Source organism: Podarcis tiliguerta (genome assembly GCF_965153285.1).
Source record: "Podarcis tiliguerta genome assembly, chromosome: 16".
NCBI lineage: Eukaryota > Metazoa > Chordata > Lepidosauria > Squamata > Lacertidae > Podarcis > Podarcis tiliguerta.
Window position 1 is genome coordinate 12,222,758 of NC_139549.1, and position 14,579 is coordinate 12,237,336.

The 14,579-nt window shown below is 50.0% G+C and overlaps 1 protein-coding gene across 4 annotated transcripts in view; it reads left to right on the top strand.

Annotated features, from left to right (window-relative positions):
• SLC3A2 (solute carrier family 3 member 2) overlaps positions 1-14,091 on the top strand; it is a 22,301-nt gene extending 8,210 nt beyond the window's left edge. Inside the window, exons 1-11 of one of the 4 annotated variants that reach the window (XM_083418535.1) lie at positions 375-1,064; positions 1,118-1,489; positions 2,265-2,726; positions 5,634-5,807; positions 6,090-6,190; positions 6,997-7,065; positions 7,429-7,493; positions 9,193-9,397; positions 10,052-10,195; positions 11,895-12,005; positions 13,012-14,091. In XM_083418535.1, the coding sequence (XP_083274661.1) occupies positions 2,273-2,726; positions 5,634-5,807; positions 6,090-6,190; positions 6,997-7,065; positions 7,429-7,493; positions 9,193-9,397; positions 10,052-10,195; positions 11,895-12,005; positions 13,012-13,359 (1,671 nt within the window). In that variant the 5' untranslated portion in view covers positions 375-1,064; positions 1,118-1,489; positions 2,265-2,272 and the 3' untranslated portion in view covers positions 13,360-14,091. Of the gene's footprint in view, positions 1,581-2,264; positions 2,727-5,633; positions 5,808-6,089; positions 6,191-6,996; positions 7,066-7,428; positions 7,494-9,192; positions 9,398-10,051; positions 10,196-11,894; positions 12,006-13,011 lie in introns of all 4 variants that reach the window. The other 3 variants (XM_083418534.1, XM_083418536.1, XM_083418533.1) reach the window with 3 other exon arrangements.
• The last annotated feature ends 488 nt before the right edge of the window (positions 14,092-14,579 follow it).

Consider the following 14,579-nt stretch of genomic DNA (forward strand, 5'->3'; position numbering starts at 1 on the left):
GCTGAAATTGTATAGCAAGGAAGGATCTGAAAATTGCCCCCACTTTCCTCTTCCCACTTTTGCCTTGGCTGAGCAAGAATGGAGTATTGAATGATGAGAAACTGGCCGGGAAGTTATTTTCTTACTTTAATTGTTTAATTTTTGTTACTTATTGACTTCCTTCCTTTTAACAATTGATAGAAGGTCCTCGATCTGGGATGGGAAGCCTGCAGGCCTAATGCAGCTCTCAGGTGGAAAAAAAGTTCATAAAAGGACAAGAAAATTGATCAAGGGGGTTGGAGCAACCCCTCCTTGAGTAAACTTCCAGGGCATTTTAGTTGAGAAGAAAGGTTAATGTGCCAGTGGCACATGTTAAGAGGTATTATAAGTGGGTGCTTGGTGTGGAGAAAGTAAATGGGGGAAGCCTGTCTTTCTCTCTGTGTCACTTTTTTCCTCATAACTCTAAGGCTGCGTACACAGAATATCTTCACAGCACATTGAAAACTCATCTCTCCCCTCAAGGAATTCTAGGCAATGTAGTTTGTTAAGTGTCGCTGGGAATTTTAATTCTGTGAGGGGTGAACTACCATGCCCAGAATTCTTTGAGGGAAAGAATGTGCCCCAAATGTGCTTTAAAGGCACAACGTGTACCCAGCTCAGGGACAGCCAACAAAGCTGAATACCAGGCAAAAGGATTCATTCACACGGCTCATAGTTAATTTGGAATTTGTTGCCGTGAGAGGCAATCATGGCCACCAACCATCCAAGAGTGACCTCCTCAACTTATAACGGTCTTTTTCTTTCTTGCATATTGCATTTTGCTGTATTAAAGTTTGAATCTCATAGAAACATTGCGATACAGTAAAATAAATGGTATAAGAAACAAAAAAAGCAAAAAAAGCCCCACAAAATAAAAAAATCAACATGAATATTGAATAGGATGGCCGTACTGTCTCTCATCTTCAATCACGAATCCACAGAAACGCTGCGGATCACCAGCATGAAGCTCCCCGGCTGCTGGTAGTCCATGGACCACAGTTTGAGAATCTCCAGCCTAGCAGCATCCCTGTTGGCTGTCTCCTCCTGCAAAGCAACCCTTAGGTTCTCACGAGCATGAAAGCTTAGATGAAACCTCCAGGTTCAGAGGCAGTATACCTTAGTTAGCAGTTGCCTGGCATTGAGGAGGGCTGCCATGCACCTCTATGCCTCTCCTGAGTCCCCAAAAGCATTTGGCTGGCTGTTCTTAGAGGCAAAGAGAGAGAAAGATGGACTTATTGTCCCAGTTTTTTGTTGCGGGGTGGTGATGCTGATGATACGTATTCAAACGCCTTCGCCATCGTGAGGTTGGCGAGGCAAGCTCTGTTCCACCTTAAGCGCCGGCCTGGGGGAGCCGGGAGGGCGGGACGGGGGCGGAGGCTCCGAGCCTATTTTAGCTGCCGGCCGGCGAGGCTTTGCTCAGAATCGGATCGAACCGGATTTCCTCGAGGAGCCAAGTTCCGGATCGTTCCAGGTAGAGATTGGAGAGAGACCCCACCTGCGGGCTCGCTCCCCACCCCCCTGATTTTACAACCCGCTTCTACGCACTAGATACACCTCTTAAAGTTGGTATCCAGAAAGCGGATAAAGGCAGAAGAGAAGATCTGGATTACGGGGAGAGGGTGATGGTGGATAGGGTCCGGGGGGGGGGGGCAGCGCAACGCCTCGGTATAAGGAGATTTCTGTTCAAAATCCCCCTTCCCCTCCCCATAGGATCGCCATTAGAGAGCGTGTGAATTTCACCCCTTATAATAGGGAGGGGAATGTATTTGGGGTTAATGGACTCAGGGGTGGCATAGTGACTGCTGCTGCTGAGGGTTTTTTTTTTGGGGGGGTGTCTAGTCTCTGGCATACATAAGGGGGTATTCCTGGAGAGGGTTTTGTAAGGGGGGGGGTTTACTAGTATCCAGGAAAATAGGCAGTTTTTGGAGGGATGGAGGTTTAAAAATGGACTTTGTCTTAAATTTCTAAAATGAGAGGTTCTAAGGTTTGAGCCTGCTGAAAGGTTTTCTGTGTAGCTGTTCATTGTGTTTGGTGCCCCCCGGGGGGGGGGCACGGGCACCAAGGATAGGGTTGGAGGCCAAGCCTTTGATGAACCCTCAGTTGGATGCATGCAGGAAGGGTAGCCCAGAGGCAAGCTGGTCTCTGTGGAAGACGGGTGTGTTGGGCCCAGAAAGGCCTTGTGGACTAAGGGGGCTCCCTCTGCTCCCCCTCAATCACTTCCAAACCGCCTGCTTCCTTTCCCCCAGGTGGCACCATGACCTCCCCCGGTGTAACCCCCGACACGGAGCTCGACATGAAAGACGTGGAGCTCAACGAGATGGAGACCGAGAAGCAGCCCATGAACGCCTCTTCCCCGCTGGCCAGCTCCCCGGGCAGCCTGGGCGAGAAGAACGGGGTCGTGAAGGTGAAGGTGGCCGAGGAGGAGGAGGAGGAAAGCGCCATGGTGGCCAAGTTCACTGGCCTCTCCAAGGAAGAGCTGCTCAAGGTGGCCGGTACCCCCACGTGGGTGCGCACCCGCTGGGCACTCCTCATCCTCTTCTGGCTGGGCTGGCTGGGCATGCTGGCGGGGGCCGTCGTCATCATCGTCCAGGCCCCCCGCTGCAAGGACCTGCCCAAGCAGGAGTGGTGGCAGAAAGGTGGCATCTACCGCATCCAGGACGTGGCAGGGTTCCAGGACTCTGGGGACGACAACGTGGGCGACCTGGCAGGTGGGTGCTGCAAGCGGGGGACGTGGGGGTCTCTCCTCCCCACAAGTCCTAGCTATTCCTTTGCAGGAGAGGGCAGCGGCTCAAGAATAAGAGCCTTGCACTCAGAAGGTCTCTGGTTCAATCCCCAGCATCTCCAGGTAGGGCTGGGAGAGACCTCTGGGAAGCTGCTGCCAGTCAGTGTAGACAGCACTAAGCTGGATAGACCCAGTGGTCTAACTCAGTAGCAGCCGGCTTCCTATGCTCTTAAGGACACTCTGTTTGAAGGGTTGTGGCTCAGCATTGGAACATCTCAGGTGGGTGAGTGAGATATCATCGTTTCCAGGTTCCCAGCTTTCAAAAAAAAAAAAGAGCAAGTATCTAGCATTTGTAGAACCCGAGACATGAGACAACAAGTATGAGCACTATTTTTATTTTTGTGTGTTCAGAAACTAACCTGATCCCCCCGCCCACCTGCTTAGAAAATTTATTGCGGACTTGTAGGTCCAGATTTCCTAGTAGTAATGTGATGCAATTAATGGGCACAGTGCTTGTGTGAATGCCAGTCAAGGACTCTTCCCTTTTCACTCAACAGCCTTGAATGCCTGGGGGGGGGGTGGGACCCATCATGAATATCTGCCCTCCAAGCTAGTTGTTGCTCAGAAGTAACTGATCTGCTGTAAACAAAACTTGAGAAGGTTCCTGGAATATAACCCGGGACCTATGCTTGCCTGCCCTTTAATGCACCCTGCCTATTCCTCTCTCCCCTCCACTGCAGTCAAAACGACTATTTTTCAATGCAGAGTTGCTGGCTAAGGTCATTGCAGGCAAGTCCCGCAATGAGGCTTCTATGGCTCTGAAAATCGCCTCCTGGGCAGTTCAGGACCTCCCTATTGGGCTTTTCTTGCTGTGCTCAGCAGTGCTCTGAGTACATGTGATTAGCAGCTGCCTCTCCACCCCCCCCCTTCCCCTTTGCTGGCTGCCCATCCACAGACTGGTACCAGCCAGACTTCCCTGTGCCAAGCAGCCGGTTCTATCCGGCTTTGAAGCAACCACTGGCCTTTGTTTCATCAGTTCCTGACGTCAGCGGGACGCTGACTCAGCACGGAGGCGGCTGGCTGGGTAAACGATTCGCAGGGCTCCACTTCCTTTCCTCCACTGTCTCACTCTGACCCTGCTTCCTCTTCAGATCAGGCAGATGGAGCCTCGTGGCTGGTTGTGTGAACCTGTGTCCTTATTTGCTCAGCTCTGAGTGCAGTTGGGGGTTGGGGGGGCATCCATAGCTCAGAAAGGGCTTATTTTCTCCCTCACAAACATCCCTTTGAGTTTGGAAGTTTGTTCCCGGGCTAGTTATTAATTAGTATGATTTATAATAAATAGAATAAATAAGCAAAACTGGGCTGGGAGCAGACTTCTTATTACATTTAGATTCTTTATTATTATTATTATTATTATTATTATTATTATTATTACCACAGTTTATATATTGTCCTTCATCTGTAGATCTCAGGGCAGTTCACAACATAAAATTACAATATAAAAATAAGAACAAAAACAAACCAATTAAACCAAGTAATGGTACCATTCTGCTCTTCCGTGGCCAGACCACACCTGGAGTACTGTGTCCAGTTCTGGGCACCACAGTTTAAGGATGATATTAGCAAGCTGGAACATGTGCAGAGGAGGGCAACCAAGATGATCATGGGTCTGGAAACCAAGCCTGATTAGGAACACTTGAGGGAATTGGGCGTGTTTAGTCTGGTAAAGAGGAGACCGAGAGGAGATATGAGAGCCATTTTCAAGGCCCTCAGGGTGGCATGCATTGTTTCTCTGGTTTCTGTTTTTATCAACACACCAAATCTGTGAGGTAGCTTAGGCAGAGACACGGCAACTCACCCCTCAAGGTCACCCACTGAGTCCCATTCCTGAGTGGGAATTTACCCTGTTCTCCCAGGGTCTCAATCCATCACTCTTAAGGTAGCATACATGTCTTTTTCTCTTCCTCAAGTTTTCCCTCACAGCTTCCCTGTGAGGTAGGTTAGATTGAGGGACTGCCTGGACACCCACTAAACTCCATGGCACAGTAATAATTTGAACCCGGGTCTCCCAGTGGTCCTCTAAAGGTAAAGGGACCCCTGACCATCAGGTCCAGTTGTGGGTGACTCTGGGGTTGCGGCGCTCATCTTGCTTTACTGGCTGAGGGAGCTAGCGTATAGTCCTCTATAATGCCTCTAACAGTCCTCCTCCTCCTCAGCCCTGTTAAATTCCCTGGCCTTTTAAATCTTAACAACAGAAAGTTCCAAATTGACACTAAGGAGGACTTGGGAAACCATTATATAAACTATTGGCTCATATAATTTTCAAGTTTGTCTCTACAGCACTGAGGGCTGGAAGGCTCTACTGGATTGATTGATTGATTGATTGATTGATTGATTGACTGACTGATTGATTTACTCATTATGTTTCCGTCGCACACAACTGCTGTGCTCTGTCGCAGACTGTGAAGCAAACTAAGAAACTGCACTTAAGTATGGCTTCCTTGCTCTGTGCAAACTGGGAACCGTGGCTAGTGTCTTCCAAACAAGCTATGATTTGTGTAAGCCAATGTTTCCCAGTTTGGATGTAACAGGAAAATATGGTTCCTGGCTTGAGTCCCTGCTCACACAAAAGGAGGGGCAAAGTTTGTGCCAAGGAGCCACAGTGTGCATGCATATTCTGGCTTGTAAAGTCAGGATTTGATCCTCCAAACCCGGCTTGTTAAGTCTATGGCCATAGTCTGTGGCCATAGTTGGGCTGTTAACTCCGCTGGCTGAGTCCTACATCATCTCTGGAGCTAGAATTGAGCAGGGGATCAACTCTCTTGCTGCACTGGCAGCCCAACCTTTATCCCCTCCCCCCAAATAAAACCTTTGTTTCTTCCTGTCACTCCAGGTCTGAAGCAGCAAATGGATTATTTAAGTAAACTCAAAGTGAAAGGTTTGGTGATTGGGCCTCTCCATGTCAATCCTGAAAATGACCAGGCCGGAACCAACCTCAAGGACGTCGACAAAAGATATGGGACGCTGGATGAGTTCCGGGAAGTCCTGCAGGTGGCAAAGAAAAAAAGTAAGGGCCAAGCGTAACCACAGTGGCGACTAGCCATTGCTCTGCCTCTGAATTCCAGTTCCTGGGAATCGCAAGGGAGGAGAGGTGCTGTTGTGCTCATATCCTGCTTGGTGGCTTCCTGTTAAGGCACCTGTTTGGCCACTGTGACAACAGGATTCTGGGCTTTGGCCTGATCCATCAGCCAGGATCTTGCTCTTCTATCCCTGGCTGCAGTGCCGGCAAGAGGTCTCTGCAGAAGTTCTCGGAGTCACCTTTCTGACGTGCCTTGCCTCTCTCTTTCAGGCTTGAAGGTGGTTTTGGATCTGACCCCCAACTATCGCAGCGAGTCGCCTTGGTTCAGCCAGGAGATGAGTCTTAACAAGGATTTGCAGGACAAAATGAAGGTGAGGGAGGAAAAGCACACAGTGGAGCATTGGGAAGATCTGAAGGTTGCCGCCTTTTTTGGGTGGTGATGGGGAGGAATTTCTTTACACCTGTGCCTGGGTATCACAGGTGAGGAGAGTTGCTGCTTGCTTGCCCACCCCCCAGAGCTAAGGTTCCCCCCATCTGATTTATAGAATTATTATTATTATTATTCATTTATTAATATGCCACCCATCTGACTGGGTTGTCCCAGCCACTCTGGGCAGCTTCTAACAAATGATATAAAAACACAGTAAGGCACCAAACATTAAACATCATAGAATTGTAGCGTTGGAAAGGGACCCCAAGGGTCATCTAGACCAACCCCTGCAATGCAGGACTATGCAGGTGGCCCATATAGGGTTTGAACCTGCGACCTTGGCGTTATCAGCACCACGCTCTGACCAACAGAGCTAACTGGTTTGAGTCTAAATACTTTAGATCAAATTTAAAAACTAAACAAACCTGTAATTGGTCACATATGCCCGTCTCTCAAGCAACTTGGGGCAGTGCACATAGCATTACTGGCCTTGCAACAATCCCGTAAGGTAGGCTGAAATAGCAGCCTGCATGGTTGAGGGAGGGGTCTGAGCAATGGCCTCCTTAATGTGAAACAACACTTGTTCCTTATAGCAGGTGGGCCAAAATAAAACTAAATTCACCAACGGCTAATTAGCAGGGACTGAGAAGGAGGAATCAACCAACACAAGAGGATTTGGGATCTTTTTTAGTGACCCTTGAGGACTAACTGCTTGTCTGGTCCTGTTTTTTTCTTCCCATCCCTCAGGAAGCAATTACGTTCTGGCTGGAGGAAGGTGTCTCTGGGATCCAGATCGGGGGCATCGAGCATTTAAATGTACGTGGTGAGCCCATCCCAACCAATCTCCGTTGATTCATCCTTCTCCCTACCCACCCCGGTTCAGGGCACGAGCGCTTAAGGGACAAAGTGAATTCCCCTTGTGAGCTGGTATTAAAGAGTGGTGGTCTCCTCTTGTCAGATATATGGAGGTTGTTTTTTTCTTACAGGGGGAGGGACTTTTGGGTTGTCCAGTGTGGAAGCTCAGTGGCAGGACATCTGCTTTGCATGCAGAAGGTCAGAGTAGTTATAAGGCCACTTCCTGCATTCCTTCCTGTTTGGGATAGTGGTTGTGGGGTGGAGCTTGAAGTTCCTGCCCTCAGCGTGCATCTATCTCATTTGCCGAACATGTTATTTCCTCAGGACACCCAAATCCTGAGTGAGTGGAAGAACCTGACAGAAGAATACAGTGTGGACGACCACACCAGGTAGGTACCACCCCCTAAGATGCGCAGCGTCCTATTCTGATCCCCTCCTCCTCCTTTAAGCTCCCAAGCTGTGCTGCATATACCGTATTTTTCGCTCTATTGGACGCAGTTTTCCCCCTCCAAAAATTGAGGGGAAATGTGTGTGCGTCCTATGGAGCGAATGCAGGCTTGTGCCATAGCCGCGCGCAACCCCTCCGGCAGGGAGAGGCTGCACGGGGCTATGGCTTCTTTAGCCCTGCACAGCGTCAAGGAGAGGCTGCACGGGGCTAAAGGGGAAGCCAAAACAGTGAGCGGGATGGATCCCACTCGCTGCCTTGCCTTCTTCCATAGCTGTGCGCAACCCCTCCGGCAAGGAGAGGCTGCATGGGGCTATGGCTTCTTTAGCCCCACGGAGCCTCTCCCAGGAGGTAGAGGCTGCACGGGGCTAAGGGGGAAGGCAAAACAGCCTTCCATGGCTTGTTCCATAGCTGTGCGCAACCCCTCTGGCAGGGAGAGGTTGTGTGCAGCCTGTACGCTGCTCTTTGGGGCTGGGGGGGGGGAAAATATTTTTTTCTTGATTCCCCCCCCCTTAAAACTGGGTGCGCCCTATGGTCCGGTGCGCCCAATGGTGCGAAAAATACGGTACATAGTGACTTACATAAGAAAAGAAAATCAAGTTGATAAATCTGTGCCAAAGCAAACTATCCTTCTGCCATTTCCACCCCTTGCGCCCCATTTTCTCTTAACTTTTTAAAATTCTGCTTTTTGCTAATAATGAGTGAAGACAGGGGTGCCAATTTGAATAAAATATTGGGGTGCCCAAGTAAGCCCTGCATAATTGATCACGTGATGTGGTGCACGGACACCATTTGAATGGCAATCCTCATCACCTTTGAGGGGGTCTGGTCCCCTCAAATATTTTACTGGGGCTGCCGAAGATCCCTCAGCTCCTAGGAGTTGGTACCTATGAGTGAGGACTAAGATGCCATAGAGGGCTCTGGAAAAGCCCCAGTGCCTTCTGAGCTTCTACTGAAGACATGGCAACCCCATGCCTATTTGGTCCATATTCCATTTAAAAAACAAAAAGCAAAAAAAACCCAGCTTCTAAACATGGTGTAGTTGTTGGATTATTACCTGGAAGAAAAATCAAGGTTCAAATCCCCACTCAGCCATGAAGCTCATGGGGTGATCTTGGACCAGTCACTGTCTCTCAGCCTAACCTACCTCGCAAGGTTGTTGTGCAGACAAAATGGGGAGGCCCAAGTATGCTGCCTTGAGCTCATTGGAGGAAACAAGAATCGAAATATACCTATGTAATAGAAATAAGAAAGCACAGTAGAATCAATTGTGCTGTGCTTGGCCCAGGGCTTGTGTCACCTTGATGTCACTCAGCTGCCTCCCATGGTGGCCTTTCATTTGAGCCATCTCTCAGCGGTGGCTGGTGCCTATTGGCTGGTGGGGCAGAAGCAGAGCCAATCACAGGCACAGCCACCTAATTCTAGTTTTGCCCTCCCTGCTGATTTCTACAAGGGCAACACTGAGACTGAGGAGGAGGAAGCTGAGAGGCAGGGCCACCCCCATCCCAGACTGCTTGTAGGCAGGAAAGCAGACAGGTGGGGGTTGGCTGAGGGCAGACTGAGATCCATGGGGCAAGTGCGGCACTTGTCCTAATGAACCAGCCTCCACTCATCTCCATCTCTCTCTCTGCTCCTCCTTTCAGGGTGCTCATTGCAGTGACACGCAGGCACGATGCTGAGGGCATCTTCACCCTCCTCAACGAGACCACAGGCGTGGATCTGCTGAGCAGCCAGTACCTCCTGGGGCTGGTGAGAAGCGGCCAAGAAGACAGCACATGGGGGGAAGTAGCCGCCAAGATGATACGCCAGTACATCCAAGAAGCTGGAGACAAGTGGCCCACTTGGAGTGTGAGTGACAGCCTTGGAACCAGACTCTGTGGTTGCGTCTGCATACGTGTGTGTTTGTGTGCGAAAGAGAGCAAGGGGAGTGGTTGGCCACCGTTTGTGGCCTGTGTGTGGCTGGAAGCAGTCTTGTGCAGACGGCGAGGGCAGCTGGGTACACTTGCCCCAGCCCTCAAAGGGCTAAGCTGGCTGGGGGCCCCCGCCAGGGAGTGGCTGCTTTTTTGCTTGAGTTTACAGTGTTGTTATTACAAAACTCTCACCCCCAGGCCTCAGACAAGCTCTGCACAGGCCTGGATGAAGGTGTGTGTGTGTGTGTGTGTGTGTGTGAGAGAGAGAGAGAGAGAGAGAGAGAGAGAGAGAGAGAGAGAGAGAGAGAGAGGTGTGGCTGGGCTGGGAAAACCCAGTGGAAAAAAGAGTTTTTCAGTTGCCTGCCCTGCTTGCATTTGCCTCACGGAATTTCGACCATCGGCCCTTCAGCCACGTATGGTTGAAATCGTGTGAGTTAAATGCAAGGGCACCACGGGTGAATTGAAGGTGAGCAGGCAGAAGAAGGAGGGACATTTGCAGGCATAGAGCACACAGCTGCTGCTGCTGCTGCTCCAATGGCCCCATTCTACCCCAAGCTTGATTGGATGCTGACTGTCTGTCCTCCTCCTGCAGGTGGGAAGACCCGACATTGGCCAATTGGCCTATCCGATGGGCGAGCCTCTCCTTCGCCTCTTCCACCTGCTGCTCTACACGCTGCCAGGGACGCCCTTCACGGACTACGGAGATGAGATCGGGCTGCGGGACTTGCCAGGACAGGTAAGGGTGTGACGTCAGGGTCTGGGTGCTTTGCTGACAGGTGGAGGGGCAGATATGGTGGGGTAGAGTGTGTACGTCGCAGGCAGGTTCGGTTCTCTGCATCTCTGGGTAGGGCTGGCAATTTCCCCCCACCTGAAACCCTGGAGGGCTGCTGCCAGTCATTGTAGATAATACTGAACTCAATGGACCCAGTGGTTAGACTCTTTATAAGGCAACACCCTGTAGTTCTAAGTAACATGCAAGCACTAGTCTGCGCAAGGAACCTGCATGTCCTTTGCTTCAGGCAGCAAGGTCTGTTTGGTCTGTTGTTTTGCAAAGGGTACGTGGGAGCAGGAAGGGTCAATGAGGCTGAGGAGATACAGTAGCGGAGGCAAGTTTTCGGTTCTTTCTGGTGGTTTCAGGAAGCTAGATGGGCCAATGGTCTGATTCTTTACAAGGCAGCCCAGTGGAAAGGCACCTGCCTTTTCATCAGCCACAGGCATGTAAATGTGGGCACACTGTTTCTGAAGACTGGAGAGAAACCCAGAGAAAGTGCTTGTTGTGTGAGGAGCATTGAAAGGTGCCAGGAGCTTAAATGTCCCCCACAGATGTGCAGGAGAGGCATTCCTTGGCCCCTGCTGCTGGATAACCCAGTTCTTGCCAAAGGATTGTAGTTTTCACTTTATGAAAACAAAAATCTTGGCAGCACAACAAATGCATTGCGAAGGGGCCTGCTGTTTCCGGAGTTCCCATGGTTCCTAGCAGGAGGTGCACAAACAACAGCCAGCTGCTCCGTGGGCGGATGCTCAAGCAGCAATATCTATTTGTTGGACCATTTTAAGGCTTGCTCTGGGTGCAGGGAGCAGATCCTGAGTCTGTAACATGCTGGAGCTGGCGAAATACCTGCAAGGCCAGGGATGGGGAACTGTGGTCCTTCAGATGTTGCTGAACACCCAGCTCTCATCAGCCCCAACCAGCAGGGCCGATGGTCAGGGAGGGCGTGAGTTACAGTCCAGCATGTGGAAGGCCACAGGGTTCGCCTTCTGTTCTGGACACATGTCTCAGCCAATCAGGGATCACATATTAAATGCACTTACAGAAGGGTAAATCAGAGATAAGGGTCCTGTGCCCATCAGCCCTGGTCAGCTTGGCTGATGGTCAGGGATCTTGGGAGTTGTAATCTGTGGGGCACAGATTCCCTCCCTCTTTCTTAGGGGATCAGATCTGGCCAGTGGTATCCTCCCCACCACATAAAAAGAACCCTGCTGGATCATGCCAAAATCCCATCTGGTCTAGCATTCCCTTCTTAAGCAGCCCAACCAGATTCTCTTATGGAAAGCTCTCAAGCAGTTCCTGAGTGCAGCTGTAATACTCTCCCCAGGTTTGATTCCCAGATACTGCCTTTCACAATGGATGGAGAACATAGCCGTCATATTCCATCCCACATCACATGCAGAAATGCAAACTCTTGTGTTTTTATAGTGTGTCAAGCCTCCGGGGGCAGAATGGAATCTGAGCAAATTAAATGGACAGAAACGTTACTTATATTTGCATTGTGGTTTTTGGGACTTGGAAATTCAGATTTCTTCCTGCAAAACACTGGTGGTGGTGGTGGTTTTTAAGGTGCTGCAATGGGTCGTGTGTGATGGGTCTTGTCTTTTTCTGACCCCCCCCCCCCAAGTTGCAGCCATGCTAATAGTAAGTTCTTTTTTCCCTCCAGCCTGCAGCCTCCAGTATCATTCGTATGCAGTGGGATAATTCAGCAAACTTTGGCTTCTCGAAAGCAAATCAGCAGCAGGTTAACACAGCAGCCAGCAATGTCACTGTACAGGTGAGTTGCAGAAATGATGGGAGAAATGTGGGTGGTTCTTGCCAGTAATTTGCAAATTATATGAGGACACATGCCAGCATGCCACAAATAAATATATCCCCAAAATACTCGGCTTAATGCCAACCAAAACTCCACCTAGCCTAGCATCCTGCTTCTAACTGTGGTCAGCCAGATGCTCCCATGAAGCTCACCAGCAGGGCATGAAGGCAACAGCCCCTCTCTTGTCATAGGAACATCAGAAAGACTGCCTTGTATTGAGTCAGGTCATTGGTCCATCTGGCTTTGTATTGCCCACACTGACTGGCAGCAGCTCTCCAGGTTTCGAGGCATGCGGCATTCCCAGCCCTCCTGCAGGGGCTGGGGATTGAACCTAGGTGCAAGGCAGTCTCCTCTGTTCCCATTCTTCTCCAGACAAAGTCCAGCCACATAACTCAGGAGCCAAGCCCCGTGTAGTATAGACCACTGGTGCCAGTTAGGTCATTTTTAGACTCTGGACTTAACAGTCCAGCATGGAGGGCCTCTGGTGCTGATGTCTGCCCATGCCTTCACTTACCTCAAAACTGGGGAAAACTGGCCCTGCTGTGTTTGGGATTCCCTCTTGCTCATCCTGCTGAATTGGGGCCCTGGACTTCTGCCTGAAAGGCCTCCCCTGCAGGCGCCATCGAGCGGGAGAGCTTTCCCTTGCTTGCCCCCAGTGTCTGGTAGGCAGCGGCTTAGGCCGCATACACACCATACATTTAAAGCACATTCACCTTCCTCCCTGCAATAATCCTGGGAACTGGTTTAACACCCACACAGAACTACAATTCCCAGCAGTACCCCTGGCAAACTGCAGTTCCCAGGATTTTGGTTTGCTTGCACTTTAAGTTTATGGTGTGTATGCAGCCTTAATCTCTAAGCTGTTTTTATATTTTTAATGCCAGTAACGCTAGAAGTGGTTAATGAATAACTTTCCCCTTGTCTCTCTCCTCTTTCTTCCCCTACCCCTTCTCCACAATCCCTGCAGTCACAGAACAGCGACCCGGCTTCGGTCTTGTCGTTCTTCAAGCAGCTGAGCGAGCTGCGGGGGAAGGAGCGTTCTCTCCTTCACGGCGAATACATAGAGGCTGAAACCAGCAACCCGAGTGTCTTTGCCTACCTGCGGGTCTGGGACCAGAACAAGCGCTACCTAGTGGTCCTCAACTTTGCTCCCAGGGACCAGACCATCTCCATAGTGGCATCCCCTCCCCTCCCAGACCAAGTCACAGTGGAGCTCAGCACGCAGCCCACGGAGGAGAAGAAACAGCTGAGTGTACGGGAACTCAGGCTGGCTCCCTCGGAAGGGCTCCTGCTCAGTTTCCCGTATGTGGCCTAGTTTGACTTGTGGCTCCCCCAGCCTGACAGGGAGGAGCAAAAGAGCAGGGTCTGTGCAACTGTCCTTGCAAAGGAGCAGCCTCTGAATTCTTGAAAGGGCGCAGTTTTCACAGCATTCTGATCTTCCTCTCTCCTGTATCACCTGATTTTTTTTTAACACCTGTCTCTTCTCTCCCTCTGCTCCCCTAATTCCTTCACTCCTTGTACATTCCTTGACCTGCCAGTATCTGGAAAAAAGAAACTTTTTATAGTAGGAGGGGGGGAATATGTGGACCCTCAGGATGTTGTTGAACTCTGACTCCCATGATCCTTAGCCAGGGTGGCCAGTTGTGAGGTAGGATGGGAATTGTAGTTCAATAACATCTGGAGGGCTGTGGGGTCCCTCACCCGTGGTGTAGAGCTTAATGTCCCCACCACCACCGGATACACTAACATGTCATGTGCGTGAACAGACTGTCCACAGCTCCAGTTTTGAATATCATTTCCACATGGTGTGTGTGCTTGTCATTTGGCTGGGCAGCTTTCATCCTTGAGAACTGACAAGTAAAGTTATATGTTTTTGTGCAAACTACATGCCCCACCCAGCTCCTTCTAAGCCTCTGTACTTTGTGGAATGAATATTACTGCAGGCGCATAGTGTCCGTGCAAGCCTGTCCTGTTCGTGTGCCTGTCCTGTTTGCCAAAACTGTTGTGAACTGGTATGGAATGAGTTTAATAAATTTCTCTCTGCTGACTCTTGTGGTTTCTGTTCAGAATGGTAGTGTTTATGCATGTGCACACAGCCTCTTTCAATTCCCCTGGTAAATCCCAACTCCTTGAACAGCACAGTCATCAGTGGCAGGGGTAGAAGTAGTGCAACTGGCCTGGACTTACCCCCTCAACAGCTTGGGACCAGGTTACTTAAGGGCACATGTGCTCCTCAGATGGGTCACCACTGAGAGTAACACATGCTTAGATTGTACTAGAAACCAGCAATCTGGAATCAATTACCAGCCGAAATTAGAGAGGCACCTAAGTGTCTTGATGGCTAGTTGCCAACTGAATATTTTGCTTTAAGAAGTCTTTCCTTGAGGAGTGACCCAGCCATTTATGGAATATTAATTTTATATCTTTTAAGATTTTTTAAAAAGTTTGTAGGAATGGTATTCATTGTTTGTTGTGTTTTGATGGCCTCAGGCTGTGACAGTTTTATACATTTGTTAAAGAATACCTGTTAAACAA